Genomic DNA, 21,651 nt, shown 5'->3' with positions numbered 1-21,651 from the left:
AATAGGCTGAGCCCTCCCCTCAGCGGCTCCCCCTCCCTTCCCTCGCCGCCGTTTCCCTCCCCTGGCAACCCGGCCGTAGCGTCGTCAATACGCTGGGCGTGGGGTCACCACGTGACGAGGAGCTTGCGCTCCAGCCTTCAGATGGAACGTTCCATGGGGGAGGGGGAAGATCCCAGCTGGAAGAGACCATTCGTGCTCCCCCCCATTCCCTTTTAAGGAAGTCTTCCCGGGCTGTTGTCCTTCCCAGCGCCTGACAGCTCCGCAGTTGACATAAGATGGGGTGGGGACGGATGATTCATAGTAATAAACGCTTCATAGCATTGTTTTCTAGTCGCTAGACTGCTGGGACAAGAGGAAGAAAGAACCCACCTGCCAGAAAGCCCAAAGACCTGGGATCAGACAGAGGCTCACGGCTGGAATGTCAATCTAATCCGTCCTCGCTCCTTTCATTAACAATAATAGCACTTTAAAGTTTCTACGGCGCTTAACATAGATTTTTATGTATGCCTTGGTCTTCACAGCAACCTGGGAAGTAGGTGCTATTATTATTCTCCGCATTTTACAAAGGAAGAAACTGAGGCAGAGTGTTTTGTTTTGTTTTAGTGATTCGCCCATGGTTACACAAGCTATTGTTTTGAGACAGTATTTCATCTTCAGGTCCGCTGTCCCGCCCAGTTGCCTGCATGTTACAGAGGAGGAAACTAAGGCCCATCGAAGTGACTTGGTCCTCAGAACAACCCTGTGGTGTCATTATCATGCCCATTTTACAGAAGAGGAAACTGAGACTGAGATTCCTTAAAGGACTTGCCTAGGACCATAGAGCTAGTAAGAGTCTGAAACAGGACTCAAACCCAGGTCTTCCTGACTCCAGGAACACGGCCCCACTTAACTGCCTCCGTTTTACAAATGAGGAAACTGAGGTATAGAGAAGTTCAGTGATTTGCCCAAGATCATATCATTGACAGTTATTTTAAAGGAATTTCTTTGTCTGCAATATATATTCGTTTCATTTTTCACCCAGCTAGGTTACGAATAGTGTGGATAAGGATCCCTTCAAGGCATCTCATTATTTCAGATTTGTACTGCATGTTTCCCTTGTCCTGGAACCAATTAATATCTATTTCACGCAATTATAACTTCCCAATAGTGTGAATTCGAATACATTTTCTTTCATTCATTCAATAAGTACCTATTATGTACCAGACTCTTAAGGGCTGGGGATGAAAACGAAAAAACATGACCACCCCTTCCCTCACAGGGAGAGAAAGGTGAACAACATATTCATAGAAAATGAAATATAAACTATATACAAAGTAATTTCCAGTAAGGAGGGTAATAATAACAGGGGGAGCTTCAGGGTAGGTCTTCAGTGAGAGCTGGTTTAGGCTAAGTTTTGAAAGAAGGCAGGGGATTCTAAGGGGCAGAGGTGAAGAGGGAGTGCATTCCAGGGAGGGGAGGGACCTGTCCAGAACAGTGCTTTAGGATTGTAAATATCTCAGATCTGCCCAGGACAGATTGCAAAGGGAAAAGATTGGAGGTGGGTATATAAAGAAAAGGGAAAACAGGCGTGCATTTGTGATAGAAGATAATTTTAAACTAGTCTAATAAATGGGGAAATGAATTCATAGCAGAGATTAATTATTCAATCCACTAATATTGGTTACTGAATACCTAGTACTGCACCAGGCACTGAGCACACTGTAAAAGAAATATAAAATCTGATGTTTGCCTTAAAGCAGCTTAGGATCTACTTTGAGAAGACAAGATATGCATATGTGAATCAAAAACCAAAACTATAAAATATGTATTGCATTAATTTTTTTTATACATAGAATGTTGCTGTTCTGCAATGTCTTTATTGATATGACCATCAAGTAGGGAATGGCTTTTGGTCACATTGTTGTTGAGTCATGTCTGACTCTCCATAACCCCCTTTTTAGGTTCTCTTGGCAAAGATACTGGAGGGGTTTGCCATTTCCTTCTGTGGCTCATTTTACAGATGAGGAAACTGAGGCAAATAGGGTGAAGTGACTTGCCCAAGATCACACAGCTAGTTAAGTGTTTGAGGCTGGATTTGAACTCTACCTCTTTGACCTCTCTGCAACACCGTTTGATGATAATGCCCACCTTCTGTTCCTCTAGCCTCTCTGGGTTCTCCTCCTGCCTGTCTGACCATCTCTCAGTATCCTTTACTGAATTTTCGTTCCTGTCACATCCACTAAATGTGAGTGAACTACAAAGATCTATCTTGGGCTCTCTCTTCTTCCTTTATTAAAAAAAAAGATAAAACAAAAAGATATCAATAAAAATGTATTTAAAAAAGGAAAGAACGAAGGAAGGGAGAGAAAGAAAGGAAGGAAGGAAGGAAGGAAGGAAGGAAGGAAGGAAGGAAGGAAGGAAGGAAGGAAGGAAGGATGGAAGGAAGGAAGGAAGGGAGAGAGAGAGAAAGAAAGAAAGAAAGAAAGAAAGAAAGAAAGAAAGAAAGAAAGACAGACAGACAGAAAGAAAGAAAGAAAGAAAGAAAGAAAGAAAGAAAGAAAGAGAGAGAGAAGAGAGAAGAGAGAGAGAAAAAGAAGAAAGAGAGAAAAGAAAGAGAGAAAGAAAGAAAGAAAGAGAGAGAGAGAGAAAGAAAGAAAGAAAGAAAGAAAGAAAGAAAGAAAGAAAGAAAGAGAGAGAGAAAGAAAGAGAGAGAGAGAGAGAGAGAGAAAGAAAGAAAGAAAGAGAGAAAAGAAGAGAGAGAGAAAGAAAGAAAGAAAGAAAGAAAGAAAGAAAGAAAGGAAGAAAGAAAGAAAGAAAGAAAGAAAGAAAGAAAGAAAGAAAGAAAGGAAGAAAGGAAGGAAGGAAGGAAAGGAAGGAGAAAGAAAGAAAGAAAGAAAGAAAGAAAGAAAGAAAGAAAGAAAGAAAGAAAGAAGAAAGAAAGAAGAAAAAAGAAAGAAAGAAAGGAAGGAAGGAAGGAAGGAAGGAAGGAAGGAAGGAAGGAAGGAAGGAAGGAAGGAAGGAAGGAAGGAAGGAAAGAAAAAGACAGGAGCCTAATCACATCAACACCAGTTGGGTTTGTGAGAGAACTCCATATCGTTTCTTCACCGGACAACTACTTGAAAACTCTCCTCTTCTCATTAATAAATTAGATTGTCCAATATGCTTAGGCATTCCAATTGGATCAAGAATGCCCTGAGGCCCCGAATTTCTTGAATGGGCCTTACAGGACAACTTAGAGGCAGCTGGCAACTCAGTGGATAGGGCACTGGGCCTGGAGTCAGACCTGAGTTCAAATTTGGCTTCAGACACTTACTGGACAAGTCAATTACCCTCTGTTTGCCTCAGTTTACTCAAGTGCAAAATGATGATCATAATAGCACCTACTTCACAGGGTTGTTATGAGGATAAAATGAGATATTAATTACAAAAGTGTTTAGCACAGTGCCTAGCACTAGTACATGCTATATAAATCCTTAATTTTTTTTTTTGGAGACAATTGGGGTTTAAGTGACTTGCCCAGGGTTACACAGCTAGTAAGTATAAAAGTCAAATTTGAACTCAGGTCCTCCTGGCTCCAGGGCTAGTACTCTCTCCCCTGCACCACCTCGAGGCCCTGCTATATAAATCCTTATTCCCTTCTGTTCCCTCTTATTCCTTTCTGTTCCCTTCCTATCTTACTTCTCAATGTTGGACTGACAGTTTAAACAAACAAACAAAAAAACAATCCAGGAATCCCTTCAAAACCTATTGCCAGGGGCAGCTAGGTGGAACAGTGAATAGAGCTCTGGTCTTGGAGTCAGGAGGACCTGAGTTCAAATCCAGCCTCAGACACTTAACACTTACTAGCTGTGTGACTCTGGGCAAGTCACTTAACCCCAATTGCCTCACCAAAAAAAGAAGAAGAAGAAGAAGAAGAAGAAGAAGACCTATTGCCCCAGAGTTATATCCAGAGGTCCTCAGGTTGGGAATACTTCCATTCATAGCATAACATCCAGGCCCATGGCACCATTGAGGGGGTCCAGATTCTGACCCAGGAAACCTGGGAGGAAAGTCAGACCCTGAGAGAGCCTAGTGTAATGCTTCTGGAATAACATGAAAATATTTGATCTAGAATAGTAAATCAGTGAACTTTCTGGCCTTGACAATCACCCTGTTACAGTGTGTGCAAGCATTACCAAGTCTAGTTATAGTGTATGATAAACTAACCTCGAATAGGAAGGACACTGTCCAAATGAGCAGTATTACACTTGTAATTGGCAAAGACACACAGAAAGTCAATTTTGTAATTGCAAGTACAATAATGTTATTTCTAAGTTCCACTTTCCTTAAACTCGACTGCCAAGGTCCCAGACAGCTCTGCCCATGATAATAGTCTACTAATAGGCTACCATTTAGGAGACCGAAGGTGTGGTGACTCAATTATGTTTGAATGCCAGATTTTTGTCTCCACCTACTACTAGTTTTCTTTACTCCTTCTAATCTAACCTTCCACACATTCAAGGTCGTGCCCTCAACCCTTCTTATATACCACTTGGCATATAGTTGTAGTAGCTAGAATTAGTCTTGTCATCTCATTGACTTGTTGCATTTGATATATTAAAGTAAAATGCAGAGAACTCCAAATTTGGCACCAACTATAATAATATCTTATAGTAGAGTAGCAGGGCCTCTGTATCCCTTCCTTTGACTCTCTTCTGAACTCCTTACAATCTAGTTTCTTACCTCATCATCCCACTGAAACTGCTCTCTCCAAAGTTACCAGCGATCTCTTAATTGACAAATATAATGGCCTTTCTCAGTTCCCATCTTTTTTGATCTCGCTGTAGCCTTGGGCACTGTCAATCCACCTCTTTTTCTTGATATGCTCTTCTCTCTGGGTTTTCATGACACTACTCTCTGTGGCCCATCTTCTCCAATCACTCCTTCTCAGTCTCCTTTGCTGCATCTTCATCTGGGTCACACACACTAATCATTGGTCCCTCAGGGCTCTCTTCTCTTCTCCATACTATTTCACTTGGTGATCTCATCAACTCTCATGGATTCATCTATACAGATGATTTTCCGATTGTTTTGTCTTGACCTAATCTCTGTGCGGAGCTCCAGTTTAGCATCTCCGACGGTCTATTGGAAATCTCAAATTGGATGGCTCCTAGACCTCTTAAGCTCAACATATCCAAAACAGAATTCATTATTTTCCTCCCAAATCCTGTCCTCTTTCTAGCTTTCCTGTTGTCTCTCTTCCCTCCACTCAATGGTCAAATTGATCTTTCATAAGTATGAGTCTGATCGTATCGCCTCCCTCCCCCAATTTGATAAACTCTGGAGGCTCCCTATTGCTTCCAGGATCAAAAATAAAATTCTCTGTTTGGCCTTCCATAATCTGGCCACTTCTTCCTTTTTAGAATTCCTTTGCCCCACTCCACTGTCACATCCAGGTTCTCTACAATCCAGTGCCACTGGCTTCCTTGCAGCGAGAGAGAGCCTCTATCCCAATCCTGAGTGTTTTCACTGACTTCCCCCACGCTTGAAACTGTCTACTTCATCTCTCTTTCCTCACTTCCAGGCTTCCTTCAAGTCTCAGCTAACATACCAGTCTTTCCCAATCCTCCTCAATGCTAGTGCCGAGAAGGGGCCATCTTTTGTCTTTCTATGTGACTGACACATATAGTTGTTCAGTCTACGTGACCCCATGGAGGATTTTCTTTTTTCAGTGTGTCCCCATTTTACAGATGAGGAACTGAGGCAATTAGGGGTTAAGTGACTTGCCCAGGGTCACACAGCTAGTCAGTGTCTGAGGCTGGATTTGAACTCAGATATTCCTGATTCCAGGTCCTATTCTCTATTCACTGGGCCACCTAGCTGCCTGAGTGGTGCATAGTTGAGCTTAATTAATGCTAGTTGATTGACTGAGACCAAATAGAGATTTAAGACAGTCACCTGACACTTGATTAATCCATTTACAAGTACAACTCTCTTTCCCTAAGACTTGGCTTGATTAGGGTACCATCAAACTAAGAAGAGAAGGAAGTCCTGATTAATTCAATTAATAGACTGTCTCTTCGATCTGTCTTGGTCAAGTTGAAAGAAGCATCATTAAAGGAAGCTGATTTTAGGAAAATGATTCTTCAAGGAGGTGTTAGAAGTTAAATGACTAGTGTTCTGTTTGATTAATCAAAACTCTTCATTAAAATTTTACCCAAATGATGTCTTATCTTATTGTAAAATTTTGTCTTTTATTTGAGAACACTAGAAATGAGTGGAAATGACCTTGTCAAGAAGATTTTCAAAGGCACGACAGATCTCTGTCCCTTTGGATTTTCTCTTTTCAAGCACAAATGCTTAGAATTCATTTAACTAATAAATTTGTTTCTGCTATATTTGTGCCCAAAACACAGAATGCCAAATTTTTCTTTTACATTTTATTTATTTTATAGTTTTCCTTTATTTATATTTCACAATTATAATTATTTATTTTTCTTGTGTTTAGGGTGTTTGCAAGTTGAATAGTCTGTTCTTGTAGGTGTTTTTGTGTTTTTCCAGTAATACCTCAAATCTTTTTTTTTCCCCCTCATTCTATTCCTCTGTCACTCATTTTCTGACTCTTTCCCCTTTGATGGTGGATATGACCCCCTGTTGCTTCACCTCCTTCCATGAGGATTTACATTCTGGCAACTTGAGTCTGGGGAGCTTGGGGAGGAGGAAGGGGGAATAGGATCAGATCCATGGTTTCAGTCCTTTTTCCCTTAAGCCCCGTACAGCCCCTCAGGCTGATTCCCTGCCTTAGCTGCTTCCCTGGCTCTCATCCTCTCCTTCTCTGCCAGGACAGATTCAGAGTCTGCTGCTTTATGTAGGGTTGGGGAAAAGAGGGAGGTCATTCCAAACTGAGTTGCTGTAACCTTGGGGGGTCCCTACCCTTGAGGCCACCCCAGGCAGAAGGCATCTTCCACTCAGGTTGCTGCTTGCTGACGGTGGGAGGTGCATAGAGCATGAAAGGTACCAAATGGCAGGAGAATATTCTAGGGAAGGTTCTAGGCACTGGCCTGTCTCTCGATTTTTGTATCCTTGCAGGGAGGGGTCTCTGGTGAGGGATGGCTGCTGAGTGAGCCCTTTAAGGATGAATGTTCTCTGTCGTTAATTCACAAGGCTTTTATCTTGTCACAGTTCTTTTTGTGCCTATGGATTCAGCTGCAATTTCCCTACATCTGGTGCAAAACTCCTCATTTGTGGGGGGGGGGAGTTAATAGAGAATGGAGAAATGGGCCATCTTGTGAGTCATGTGCCCTGGAAGTCCCTGTTCTTAATTACTTCTTAATATACTTAATTACTTCTTAATATGCATTAGGTACTTAGTAAAGGTCAAATGACTTTAGTACTCGTTTTGTCTAGACCTAAGAGTCACTAGGGCAGCTAGGTGGCACAGTGGATAGAGTGCTGGGCCTGGAGCCAGGAAGACTCATGTTCATGAGTTCAAATCTGGACTTATACACTTACTAGCTGTATGACCCTGGGCAAATCACTTAATCCTGTTTGCCTCAGTTTCCTTATCTATACATTGAGCTGGAGAAGGAAATGGCAAACTGCTCCAGTATCTTTGCCAAGAAAATCACAAATGGGATCATGAAAGAGTCAGACACAACTGAAAACAACTGAATAACAACAACAGAGTCACTAGTCCAAGAAGCAAAGAGGCAATGTGGTACAATGGGAAAGACAACTGGATCTAGAGACAGGACATGAGTTCAGATCCCACCTCTGTTATCACTGTGTTCTTGGTCAAGTTCCTTACCCTTTCTGGTCCTGTTTCCCCATCTGTAAAATAAGAGTCTTGGACACAGATGACTCTTTGAATTCTGAATCTATGCTCTTATAAACGGTACTTGTAGTGTTATAAGAAGACTTCCTTCTATTCTGGGCTCACATTCATTACCAGCACAGTCTTTGTGATTTCTGTGAGGCTTTGGAAGCTTGTTTGTTTGAAAAGGAAAGGGCGGAACATTCCCTCCCTCCATCCCCTACCTTGCTTTCCTGGAATGAGAGTGTGACTAACCAGGTCCAGGCAGTCCTCTTCTCCTCCCATTAGGTAGAGCCTCTCTAGTCACTGGCCTTGACTCTATCCCTATTGAAAGATTTCTATGCACTTGCATAACGGGGTGGGGGTGGAGAGACAATGGAGAGTAAGAGAGTGTTACAATACTTATTAGCTGCCTAGTTCCTTCTTGATCTGTAAGTCCAAAGTCATTGTGTAGAGCTTTCTTGGCCATAGAATCACATATGCTAGATAGAACCAACTCCCTCCTAGTACAATGGGTGGGACCAGTGGCCATCCAACATAGGACTCCATTGTATAGTTCTGCTGTTGTCTCAACAATAAGGTGCCTTCAATGGGCTGATCCTTTACTCTTTTGACATGGCTACCAACTGCCACACATAGAGCAAGCAAGCCAGCCTAGCTGAAGCAGAAAGGCACCCTGAGGGAGAGCCCAGAGGCAGCATGTGCCAGGTAAGTTAAACCACTACCACCATTTTGGCTGCCATCTTCCCTCAGACTCTGATGGAGAGAGCCTAGGACCTTGAGTAACTATCATCAGTATTAAGAAGAAATTGTAATTTTACAGTAGGAGAAAATACTTCTCTAATATACTTTCATGAAATAAATATTTATTGAATAAATTATAAAGAAAGAAAGAGATAGAAAGAGAGAAAGAGAGAAAGAAAGAAAGAAAGAAAGAAAGAAAGAAAGAAAGAAAGAAAGAAAGAAAGAAAGAAAGAAAGAAAGAAAGAAAGAAAAAAGAAAAACTACTTCTATGGAGAAGTTCCAGCAGGTACTACAGCCACAGCTGCTGAAGACCCAGAGAATAAACTTCTTGTCACTGTCAAATAGTTCAACATCAGGAACTGAAATGATTTTTAGCAGTGGAAATGACATGTATGATATCTATCTATCTATATATCTATATATAGATATCTATATATATCTGTGTTGGGAAGCATGGGGGCATGCATATTCAAGTGGCCATTCATGTGGGAAAGCTTGGTCCCAAAGGACCGGCATGCTCCCACAGACGGGAGATGGGCTTTCAGGAAGGGGTGGTATGCTCCCCAGTATTCCTCTGAGAGTGGGATACCTAAACTCTGATCTTGGTGGCTGCCTGGAACTGGCCAATTTGCATATCAAGGTTCAGGGCACATAGGGGGTTTTTGAGGTACACAGGTGCAGGGGCAAAAGATAAACTGGTAGTTGGCAAGATATTATTTTTGGATGCACAGCTGTATAAACTTTAAAATATTACTGCCAGTATTTTTCCATGGCCTGATTTCATAGCAGTGGTTTCCCTGCATAGATTCTATGAACTTCACCCTTCCTTAAGGGGAGACTGTCATGGTGGTCTCAAGACCACTAGGCTTTATCTTACAACATATGTTGCCTCTCCCATTTTGGAATGGGAGCTCCTCGAGAGCAGGGGATGGCTCCCTCCTCTGTTCGGATCCACAGTGCGTAGCTGAATGCTTTTGCATATTTTTGGTTGCTGTTCAGTTGTTCTCAGTAGTGTCTGACCCTTCATGACCCCATTTGGAGTTTTCCTGACAAAGATACAAAGTGGTTTGCCATTTCCTTTTCCAGCTCATTTTACAGATGAGGAAACTGAGGCAAACAGAGTGAAGTGACTTGCCCAGGGTCACATAGCTAGAAAATGTCTGAGGCTAGATTTGAACTCAAGAAGGCAGATGAGTCTTCCTGACTCTAGTCTGGGCACTCCATGCACTATGGCGCCACCTAGCCACCCCTTTGCGCATTTAGCACTTTCTTGGTTGTATAACTTGTCTCAGTCCGCGATCACTTATCTCTTCTTTTTGCACATACAGCTGATGCAAACAAGGTTGGTTCAATTCACAAGCACCAAGGTTCATGATCTCCCAGCATACAGTTTGATGAAAATCCCAGACTTTTAGAAATGGTACTGCCATGTGATACTTGTAACCCAGCCCCTGGAATGTTTCATGTGGCTTTTACTCCTTCTTTAGCTATCACCATCACTTTGGAACAAGGCTCCTGCATCCATTATAGTCTTCCCTGACCAGTGGTGAATACTGAATTTGCAGTTGGCTCATGTTACCACCCCTCGCTGGAAAGCACCATCTAATAGCAATAGTCAGTCCATGGCAGTGAATCACACTGAGTTCTTCCGTGCAGATTCCCCAGACCTTGCCCTGAAGGTTTTCCACCATCCTGAAGGGGTTTGTGTTCTCCCTCCATCAGTCTGAGCCCCTTCGGTTGGGTCCCCTCTGTTTTAGACCCTCAGTGACTAGGATTCTGATTCCTTTTAGCCTCTTAACTTTGGATTGGCTTTTACAGAGGAATGTCTGCTTCAGAGGTATTACAAGACCCAACATTTACACATTTCCTCCAACATCTTGGGAAGCAAACCCCCCCATCCCACGAGTCTCCCAAGCAGGGGAATGGGCTCCCATCTTAACTCACTTCCTGTCTAGCCTTAGTCCCTCCAGTTCATGGCCAAGTTCACCCCTGGGTGATCCTCCTGGCTCCCTAGGACTTCCCTGTTGGGTTGGTTGTAGCATTTGGCCTCAGATCCTGGGCTTGGAGATCCCCATGGCTTGAGCTATGCAGACAGTGATTCTGTTCCTTTGCACCTAGAGCTGAAGCGGACAGACAAAAAAAAGACCAAATCCCTAAGCCTGTTCCTTGGGACTTGAGATAAACTATTATTTTCTATTCTATTAATATCCAGTTATTAAACTAAGATCCAGTTTTTTCATCCCTTATTTCCTCATACAGGGCTCAGCCCCTATAAGTCAGCCAGTCTCTGAAGGACATGGCGGATTGATGAAATTGCTCACATTCTCAAGGAACGTGCTCCTGGATCTCTCAGCTAGGAGACCTTACTTCTGTTTAAAGTGTAAACAGAATCTCATCTAGGTGGCCCCAGTGCAATGCCCCAGTGCAGTGAGCCCGTGGCCTTGCACCCCTCTGTTGGAGTTTAGGATGATCCGGCTCAACCTGAATGGTCTGGGTGGAGATGGATTGGCCTCCAGATTGCTGGAGGCAGCTGAGTCTCCTGATCAAGCCAGAGTCTCAGCAGGAGGAGCTGAAGACTTTAGCCCACTCCCTCATTAATTGTTCACCAATCAGGGTTGATTTTCACCTGTCAGGGCACCCCCTTTTCCAAAACTATATTAAGGCTTCCAGTCTCAGCATGTCTTTGCCTTTAGTTACCAACCATCAATTTATTGATTATTAGCTAGCCTAATAAATAGGTTATTAACTACCCAGAAACTCTGTCTCTTGGGTTTTTCATTCATCACAGACCATCTAGCCTAAAAAGGGAAAAAGGGAGGTAGCCCTCAGGCCTTCCCTGCCCTGGCCTCCCCCTTACCACCTGCATTCACTGCCTGTGAGTGAGCCATTCTGTAGATACAAATACCAGAAAGAGAGGGACAGCACTTAGTCAGGCGGACCTAAAGATGCAGACGGTTCTGGCTATGCAGCCAGTGAAAAGAGGCTACTCCCAGTCTTTTGGTGGATCAACATAACATGTCCACACGTAGGCCAGTTCTCCTGGCTTCCAGAAGCAGGTCCCTCCTATGGGGGCGACTCCAACTTAGGCAACATTTCCCAAATTCTCATTGTCATTGCTTAGTTGTTTTTCAGTCCTGTCTGATTCTTCATGACCGCATTGGGGCTTTTCTTGGCAGAGATATTGGAGTGGTTTATCGTTTCTTTCTCCAGCTCATTTTACAGGTGAGGAAACTGAGGCAAAGAGGGTTAAGTGACTTGCCCAGGGTCACACAGCTAGTAAGTGTCGTGTCTGGGGTCAGATTTGAACTTGGGTCTTCCTGACTCCAGGGCTGGTGCTTTATCCACTGTACCACCTAGCTGCCCCCTTGTATTCTTAAAATATTTTTTTATCTTGAAATTTACAAACATCAAACAAAATGGGAATTTTCATATACATAGTATAACAACAAAAAAAGGACACTATACACGAAACTGGGGATCTCTCATTTACATCTTTTCTTTTTAAATATATAATAAATTCAACACTACTTATATTTTACCAAAAATCCTAATTTGCTTTTCAAAAAATTTCTAACTATAATTTCTCTTGGTTTTCAAATAAACAAGATTTCAATTTAAAACATTAACATTCTAGTGAAAAACAAAAAAAGATTGCATTTTCTAAGTAATTTAAAATACTTTTTGTGAGGTTACATTTTGTATTTACTGCAGTGTGAATTATAATAGTTATATATACATACCTACATGTATATATGTATACATATGTATATGAATATTACATAAAAAAAATATATATGCTTTAGAGTCTTTTATACAGCTTTACTAGCTTAAAACTGCACTAAGACTTTTGGGAAACCCGTATGAGTTTTTGGTTTGTTTTTTATTCCTCCCAAGTTACAAAGGACTTTTTAGGGTGTTTTTATAATAAATTTTATTGAAGTGATATTGCATGTGCTTTAAAAAAAATGTCTTATTTTTCTAGTCCGTGTTTCATTTGTATACCTGGCAGGGCATATTTGGGTTGATTTTTTTTTTCCACATCAATACAAATCCTGAGTAGATTTTTAACAGGTCCCTGCAGCCCTTTCCCTCCTCCCTTCCCCTCCCCTCCCCTCTTCTCTCCCTCTCTCTTGCCCTTGCTGGGGCAGCAATCTCTCAGCAGCCCTGAGTCCAGGTGGAAAGGACTTTATAAAGAACCGCTGACGAAGTCATTCTCAGCGTTTGCAAGAAACGGGGTGACCTCATTCCCTGGCCCCATCTCCTGTGCATGATGTGGAAGACCTCAGCTGCTGCAGTACTCGAACTATAATCATAGGGGATGTGCAAATAAAAACGAGTTGCGATTAATCCTATTTGTCATGAGCTGGTGTTAACGTGATAATTACAAAGGCAATCAAGCAACTTTAAAGAACAGAAAACTTCAGATCAACCTCTACCCCGCCTCCAGAAGGGGAGAGTCTGACTGGAAACGAAGCCAAGCTCTGCCTTTCTTAGATCCCTGGGAAGGCAAAGTTCTGCCAGCCTTCTGCGTTTCCAGCCTCACTTTTCCTGCGGGGGTACCCTTCGATGAGGGAAGGAGGTGACGTGGCAGCCGGTGGCGGAGGCACCCCCTTGGTTACTGGCTGCGAATCCGGCTGCCTCCACGCTCCCCCTAGCTACCCTCAAGTCTCCACCTCCCCTCCCCAGCCTTCCTTCTGTCTCTGCTCTGCTTTCGGCCTCACCTCCTGAACCCCCTCCCTCTCCTGCACCCATCACCTTTTGACAGCCAGCCAAGAGGTTGTTCCAGTCCGCAGAACTTCAGCTCACAGCATAAAACTGCTGTGAGTCAGAGGGATCCAACCGGCCAGATGAAGGGGAAAAAAAAAGAATCTTTCCAGAATAACCCCTAATTATTCCTTTATTTTGCATCCCAGCATTTTGTTTGTCTTACATCATTCTTCCTTCAGAGGTGTCACTGTGATCATTTTCACGTTATTTTGCGTGCATATAAATGCTTTGGATTTTAATTTTTTGTAATTCCAAACTTGACAAATATCAAGAAATAGACACAATTGCATATATAACTGAGTATGGGAAGTCAAATCTACAGGTTGCTTTTTTAAAAAAAATTATAATGTATAATAAAGTCAGCATGTTAGTTTCAAGGTTGCCCCGCTGGTGTTGTTTCTCTCTGAATTTCCATGTTCTCTTCCTTGCGTTTAAAATGTTTCATTGACTCCCTTTTCCTTCTTTCCTTTTTTCATGATTTTTAGTCTCTTGTAACAAATAAAAAATAGACAAGTAAAATAAATGCACAAATTGGTAGTGTCTGAAAATGTTAAACGCCTCTATTTTATTTTTTCAATTAACTTTCTTCTCCAAGAAGTACAAGAAATAGCCACATCTTATTCTTTTGTTATCTCCAGAATTTGTTGCAATACTTCATACACAACACAGGTATTTAAGAGATACTGGTTAACTGTCACAGCTGGAAAACAAGTAATTAGACGTTAGGGACCCAGGTGGCTCAGCTGATGGGAGAATAATTCATATTTTCAAAGCTAGTCAACTGTAAGAGGTTCAAGCATAGTAATAGTTATATTCCATTACCTTTAGAGGTCAAGTGGTACAGTGGAAAGAACCCAGCTCATATAATTAGGTTCAAATAAAGCCCTCTGCAGCTTCCTTATCTGTGTAACCACATGCAAATCAATCATCCTTTTGGGTGAAATGGGGGTGTTGATCCCTTCCTATAACCTTCTGATCTGTGCACAACAGCATTTCTGTAGTTGTGGAATCTAAAATCTCTTTATATCCCCTTGTAAGCTACTTCAGCAGAGAAAAGTCTGTATCATTAATCATCTGTGGATTTCAGTGATCCATGTTTTCCCATTCAGATTACCAGATAACTAAAAACTGTTTACATTTCCCTTCTGGTTTAAAAATACACAATAATTGTATTTCAATAAATAAGAATGGCCCAAGTAAATAACTGACTGATTTATAAGACTTATGCTATGACTTCTAGGGCTATATCCCAAAGAGATCATAAAAATGGGAAAAGAACCCACATGTACAAAAATATTTATAGCAGCTCTTTTTGTGGTGGCAAAGAATTGGAAATTGAGGGGATGCCCATCAATTGGGGAATGGCTGAACAAGTTGTGGTACATGAATGTAATGGAATACTATTGTGCTTTAAGAAATGATGAGCAGGCAAACTTCTGAAAAATCTGGAAAGACTTGTATGGTCTGACGCTAAATGATGTGAGCAGTACCAGAAGAACACTGTACACGGTAACAGCCACATTATTTGATGACTAACTTTGAAAGGTTTAGCCCTCCTCAGCAATATAAAGATCGAAGACATCTCCAAAAGTTTCACGACGGAAAATGGTATCCACGTTCAAAGAAAGAACTATGGAGTTTGAATACAGATCGAAGTATACTATCTGATATTTTTTTTCTTCTGTTTTGTTTCCTCTTTCTGGTGGTCCCCCCTATTGGTGCTAATTCTTCCTTACAACATGACTAATGTGAAAATATGTTTAATAGGAATGTGTATGTATAACCTATATCAGATTGTGTGTTATCTTGGGGAGGGAGGGGAAGAAAAATTTAAAACTCAAAAGCTTATAGGGGGCAGCTAGGTGGCGCAGTGGATAGAGCACCAGCTCTGGATTCAGGAGGACCCGAGTTCAACACTTATTAGCTGTGTGACCCTGGGCAAGTCACTTAACCCCATTGCCTAGCCAAAAAAAACAAAACCAAAAAAGCTTATGGAAGTGATTGCTGATAAATCAAAATAAATTAATAAAAAAAGATACATGCAATGGTGTTTATTTTTGTTAACAGGGGACTAACTGGTACATGTGCAGAGTGTCTCTGACAGGGGAGTTGCTTCAGGGAGAATCATAATCATTAGTCTTGAAGAGACTTTGGAGCAGCACGCACAGACGCTCTGGAACTGGTTTGCATCTGCTAAGAACATGGTGGCCAGAGGCCTCTTTGGCAGCAGTTGGAGAAGCAGAATTGAGGGCACCTTCCAAAGGGCTTGGCCTCTTTCTTGGAGGGTCTCTGCTCTTGGTTTGATTCCTTTGCTGATGGTGGCCTGGGAGAGAGAGACCATGGTACAAGGAGAGAGGCTTGGGTCCTGTGAAATGGTTCTAGGCCTTTTGTTTTAGGAGGAGGAAGCGAAGGCCAGGTCCTTGAGTTTAAAAACCCTAGTCTGGGTAGCATAGGGGCCGAGTCCAGGCTGGGTTTTCTAGCTAGCCCAGTGTTGATGTCCCAAGGAGCAACGTTTGGGACCAGTCCACAAGGACTAACCTAGCAGTGATGCCCCATTTGGAGGTGAAGTAGGTGTAACCAATGCTACGAAGAAACTGTGCCACCTGAGTTCACTCTGCCCAGAAACCAAGGTGGTTATTACGGAGAGTGTGCCCTGCAAGGTGCTGGGGAGGGGGAAAGTGCTGCTACTTTTGTTTTCACTATATCTTCAAAGTATATCTTTCTCTAAAAATTGTTACATGGTGACATGGAACTAGAATGCCAGATAGGGACAACCAGTGGGGTACGAGCTAATGGCAACAGGAAAGAGACAACCAGTCCCTTGGGGGGTACCCCTACAACAGTGAGGGGGCAATGGAGCCATTTTGACTCTGGGAGACTAGACCAAACTGTATTTGCTACTAGCCCCTAAGCACCTATAGTTAGGACAAGCTAAAAATATTTCATGGCCCCCCTACTGTCTTTTCAAATTCCTTTTTCAAAAAATCAAGTTATACTAGTTACTCAGCCAGAAGGTGACAGTAGAGAGGACCTAGGCAGAGAAAGCAAAGGCTGCATGGTATATGTTCCACAAGGAGATGCCTTCTATTTTGGTACGGGCTAGACTAGAAGGGTCCCGACATCTTTTCAGCTCTAGAGGTAGCATCCTCTGATCTGGGTGCAATCTAGGAACTGTCTTGTTCTTTTTGGGCCCAGAGGCAGCCCTAGAGCATTGGGTGAAAACTGCAAAGGGGGAAATTGAGGCTTGATGTAAAGAATGACTTTCTAACAATTACAGCTATCTCAAAGTAGGATGGCCTCCCCCAGGAGGGAAGTTTGCCCGTCACTAGATTTCTTCAAGCAGAGGCTGCTCAGAATGACCACTGGTGCGTTGTCATGAGTATTCCTTGATGACTTGGTTTGCACTGAGTGTTAAGCTGCTATAGTTCCTTCCAACTCTGAGATTCTGGGAAACACATTAAAAGTTGCCTAAAGCACGTAGGAAAGGACATGTACACACGTGCAACATATGGCATTGTTGTCTCACCCATACCCTGCAAGCCCCTGGATTGTGCAGCCCCAGAACTAGCACAATGCAGAGCACAGCAGCTGTTTGGATTTACAGGTTACCAGTTCAAAGAGAAAATGAGATAGAGTTTCCTTCTTCACTCAGGGCAAGAAGCAGGAACACATAAAGACAGCCTACACTTTTTGTGCCATAGCACTAACAACAACTTCATTTTATATGGCATTTCTAGGTTTGCAAAGCACGTCACAAATATTATCTGAGTCTCACAGCCACCCAGGGAGGGAGGTGCTGTTATTGTCTCCATTTTACAGACGAGGAAGCTGAGGCAGGGAAAGGTGAAGTGACCTACCCAGGGTCACACAGCTAGTAAGGCTGTTTTTGAACTCAGATCTTCCTGACTCCAGGTCTAGCCTTCTATCCACTGTGCCACCTCAAATTCTAGCGGTGTTAGGCAAAAAAGAAAAGAAAAAGGTCTGAGTTGGCTGGGTTTGGGGATGCCAGCTTCAGACTTTGGCCCCACTCCTAGGCAGTGAGGTGCTCTACTAGTCAGTGTTCTGGATGTGGAGTCGGGAAAGACCTGAATTCGAAACCTGCCTCAGACGTTACTGCCTGCATGACCATGGACAAATCATTTAACCTCTTTCAGCCTCAGTTTTCCTCTTCTGTAAAATGGGGCCAATAATAGCACTTGCCTTACAGTATTGTGAGAATCATATGAGATAATGTATACATGGTACTCTGCAAACCTGGTTACTGTTCGTCTTTGTTTTTGAAAAGCACCAATGACAACATGGGCGATAGATACCCTGACTTGCCGGTTTACTGGATTTGAGTGAGGCAGAGTTGCACAACGTTGTTAGCCTTACTCTCTCTTTCAGAGTCATCAAAGTCCGGTAGCTGTTAATGGCCTGGGCTACAGTGGATAATTGTGGTGTCTCTGACGTCTGACCAAGCTCTAAGCACTCCACAGTGCCTGCTTCAGCCACCTTCATGGCTGTTTGGACAAATTGTTCTCATCTGCCCATTCTCCTGGGGGAAGTCTTCACGTGCTTGGGGTAGACATACCTCCAACTCACTGATGGGTTAGCCTATCAGTTACCTTTAATCTGGTTTAGCCCATCTATTTCAGTGGGGTGTGGCCACAGTGCATGGTGCAGCTTCTTGGAGCTACAGGTGAGAAAATGCAATTAGTCATAAACTGAAATGCTGGAGAGAAGAACTTGAAAGAGGTTCAGGAGGAAAGGAATAAAGAGCAAAAACCTGGAATCAAGGGCAGAGAAAGGGAAAGAAAAGAGCTGCAACAGAGAGGAAACAAGCTATTTCATCTATAAATTACAAGAGTCAAACTCCCCTTTACTCACTTTATTTGTAAAGAGCAGGGTGGGAGCAAGAGGAAAAAATGTCAAGAAAATGAACAGGAGAGAAATAAACATTTAACATGAATATGAATGGGATGAATTCACTCAACAAAATGGAAGAGGACAGCAAAATGAATTAGAAAAGAAGGAATCCAACAATGTTTAAAGAAACACTTGAAACACAAAAATTCTCAGAGTTAAAATGAGGGGCTGAAGCAAAATCTACTATGCTTCAGAATTTAAAAAAAATCATGATTTCAGATAAGGCTATAGTAAGTATAGACATAATAGAAACAGATAAACAGGGAATTTATATTGTGCTTGAAGGGACCATGGATAATAAATCAACTTCAGCACTTAATATGCATGTACCTAATAGCATATCATCCAAATATTTAATGAAAAAGTTAATTGGAAAGAGATAATAAATAGATAAGTGCTGAGAAAACTGGGCCACAGCCCAGCAGAAACTAGGTCTATAACACCTGACACAATATACCAAGATAAACTACAAATGGATATATGACCTAGAGTTAAGCACAACATAAATTAGAGAAGCAGGGAAAAAACTGCCTTTTAGATCTATGGATAGAGGAAGAGTATATTAACATATAAGCATTAAGAGAGGCTCACACAATAGAAAATGAACAGTTTTGGTTGTATGAAATTAAAGTTTTTGCATGGAAAAACCTAATGTGGTCAAAAACGAAAGAAAAGAAAACCATCACAAATACGCAGTGTCCAGCAGAACACATTCCAATACTGGCCTTGCTCAAAAATGTTTGCGTTGCTGTATTGTGAGTTCATTACCTTTGGCAGGAAGCAAGTAGTGTATTTCATCTTCAGTCTTCTGGACTCCCGGTTTATCATTGTATTGACCAGCGAGATCAGCTTTCAAAGTTGTTTTCCTCTGTAACGTGGTCATTTATAAATTACTCACCTACGTTTTACTTAGCTCTACTTCAGTTCACTGAGATCTCTTCAGCTTTCTTTGAACCTGTCCACTTCATCATTGCTTTGGGCTCAATAATATTCCATTAAATACCTATCATTTATTCACACAATAGGAGGAAAGCTGCTTAGTTCCTAAGTTTTGGTTACAGCGAAAAGAGCTGCTAAGAGTGTGTTTTGAACTTACACTTTTCCTCTTTCTTTGAGGCAGAGTCCTAGTGGTGATAAACGTGGGTTTCAGGTATAAAACACACAATTTAGTAACTTTCTGGGAACGGTTCCAAATTGCTTTCCAGGACGTCTGGAACAGTTCACAGCTCCACCAGACGTGCCCATGTCCCTGTTTTCCCACAATCCCTCCAGTTAGTCATTTTCTTTGTTTGCTTTTTTAAATCTTTGCCAGTGTTCTGAGTGTGAGGTGCATCCTCAAAGCTGCTTTAATTTGAATTTCTCTAATTATTAGTGAATTAGAGCTTTTTTTCCCTTATGATTGTCGATAGCTTGGATTTTTTTCCTTTGCAAACCGTTCACTTCCTTTGACCACTCGATTATGAGGGAATGGCTCTCATTCTTACACATTTAGGTCCTTATGGATCTTGGCTATGAGACCTTGATCAGAAAGACGTGCTGGAGATTTTTGGTTTGGTTTTTTTTCTGGCAAATTAAAGCGCCATTTAAGCGTAAGTTTTATTACTGCTGCTGCTGTTGTCGCTATCCCACCTATGCCACCCACTGCCTCCTTTCACTATCTGTAAAATAAGGAGGCCCCTAAAACCCCAGCCGACTTCTTGTTTCCTAAACAGGACCCAACTAGCCGCCTGACACTGCCCCGCTCCCATCTTCCGGCTCCGCCCACACTTCAGGCGACGGGGAGAGGGAGAGAGGAGAAGAGAGACGCTCTAGCCCTCTCCCGGCTTCTCGATGGCACCTCCGGTCCCTCTGGCCGAACGCTGGAGGCTCGCCCTCGTTCTCTCTTCCGGGAGAAAGCGTGACGTCCTTCGCCGGGACTGGGGGCGCGGCCGGGGCCGGAGTAAAGATGGCGGCGGCGGTGAGACAGGATTTGGGCCAGCTTATGAACTCGAGCGGGTCTCACAAGGACCTGGCGGGCAAGTGAGTGCCAGTCGGGGGAGGGGGCGGTGCGGGAGGAGCAGGAGGGCCTCGGGCGCGGCGGGCCGGCGGGCCGGCGGGCCGCGGCGGGTGTCAGAGGCTGGGCCCGCCGGGGCCTCGGGAGGCGTTGGGACGGGGTGGAATGGAGGGGGAGGGGAGCGGGGGCGCGCATGCGCGGCCGGCCCGGCCGGCCCCGGGGCTCCCGGGGATGCTGAGCTAGTTCGGAGCCGAGATGTCGTGGTCGGGGCTAGGCTCTTTGCTGCGGTTTCCCGTATGTGTGCGCCGCCGTGCGTCACCTCCCGCCCCCTCCGCCCTTTCCAGCCCATTTTCACCTTATGCCCCCCCCTTCTTGCCCCCTGTACCCCGAGATCTAGGAACATCGGCCCCTGGCTGGTGCTCTGACAGCACCCTCCGTCTCCCGACTTCGTGACGCCCCCCGTGACGTCTCCTGCCCTCCCTGGCTTCCCTTCGTTCTCTGCTGCAATCCTGCAGTCTCTTATTTATTCTCTCCACTTTATCTTGTCAGTCTGTTATGTGTGCATAATGTTTTGCATGTTATCTCTTCCGTCAGAGCCGGGATCTTTCTTTCCTTCTTTCTTTTCTTTTCTTTTCTTTTCTTTTCTTTTCTTTTCTTTTCTTTTCTTTTCTTTTCTTTTCTTTTCTTTTCTTTTCTTTTTGCCTTTCTTTGTATAGTAGGGGCTTAATAAATGTTTGTTTGACCCAACTGACTGACCGACTTCCCTGAATACTCATGCACTCCTGAATTGAGGGAAGGGCTCTTTCTGGCAGAATGGTCAGCAGAGTGTCAGCTGAGAGCCTATGCGGTCATTGAAATGGTTTGAAGATGGAAAGTAGCACTTCTTCCACTAGGCTAATTCTATCAATAAAACATGTAAATCATGAAACATTTATTAAGCATCTACTTTGTGCCAGGCACTATTCTAAACACCGGGGATACAAAGAGAGTCAGAAGACAGCCCCTCGGGGAGCTTATAATCTAATGAATCTCATTTCCCCAAGAGTTGGTTAATCATCTGTTTACTACTTCCAAATCTCTGTCCTGGATGTTAGAATGCCATAATGATAAAAGTCACGGGTCTGAAAAGGAAGGGGGGGGTTGGTGGGAGAGTAGTAGAAAAAATACTGGATTTGGAGTCTGGGACCCTGGGTTCAAAGTATGATTTTGCTCCCATTCAAGTTTGGTCAAGACACATAACTGTTCTGAGTCTTAGTGTCCCCATCTGCAAAATGAAGGAGTTGGATTAGTCGACTTCTAAAGACACTTCCAGCTCTAAATCCTTATTGCTTTCAAGAAGCTTACAATCTGCTGGGGGATTACTACATGTATAGAATCATAGAATCAATCATAAAATCCTTGGTGACCTTAGAAGCTCAGCTTGTATTGAACCGCCTACCTGAGATCAAGACCCGTTCTCCAGTGATTG

The 21,651-nt window shown here is 43.0% G+C and overlaps 1 protein-coding gene and 1 long non-coding RNA gene across 5 annotated transcripts in view; one reads left to right on the top strand and one right to left on the bottom strand.

Moving 5' to 3' along the window:
* Positions 1 to 13,399: 13,399 nt before the first annotated feature.
* On the bottom strand, positions 13,400 to 20,113 carry LOC144455111 (uncharacterized). Its single transcript, XR_013483779.1, has 2 exons — positions 14,105 to 20,113; positions 13,400 to 13,768 (listed from the first exon to the last, which is right to left on the bottom strand). It is a non-coding gene; the product is annotated as an uncharacterized LOC144455111 (long non-coding RNA).
* The window catches only part of COPS4 (COP9 signalosome subunit 4), a 31,168-nt gene continuing 29,616 nt past the window's right edge, over positions 20,100 to 21,651 (top strand). For all 4 annotated transcript variants that reach the window (XM_020988429.2, XM_020988427.2, XM_020988425.2 and 1 more), the window contains exon 1: positions 20,100 to 20,209. In XM_020988429.2, coding sequence (XP_020844088.1) covers positions 20,136 to 20,209 — 74 coding nt within the window. In that variant the 5' untranslated portion in view covers positions 20,100 to 20,135. The remainder of the gene's footprint in view (positions 20,210 to 21,651) is intronic.

The sequence above is a fragment of the Phascolarctos cinereus genome, unplaced genomic scaffold (assembly GCF_003287225.1).
Source record: "Phascolarctos cinereus isolate Bilbo 61053 unplaced genomic scaffold, phaCin_HiC Scaffold_9;HRSCAF=440, whole genome shotgun sequence".
Taxonomy (NCBI): domain Eukaryota; kingdom Metazoa; phylum Chordata; class Mammalia; order Diprotodontia; family Phascolarctidae; genus Phascolarctos; species Phascolarctos cinereus.
The sequence above is the reverse complement of the archived record's forward strand: the minus strand, read 5'-3'. Positions and strand labels throughout refer to the sequence as shown.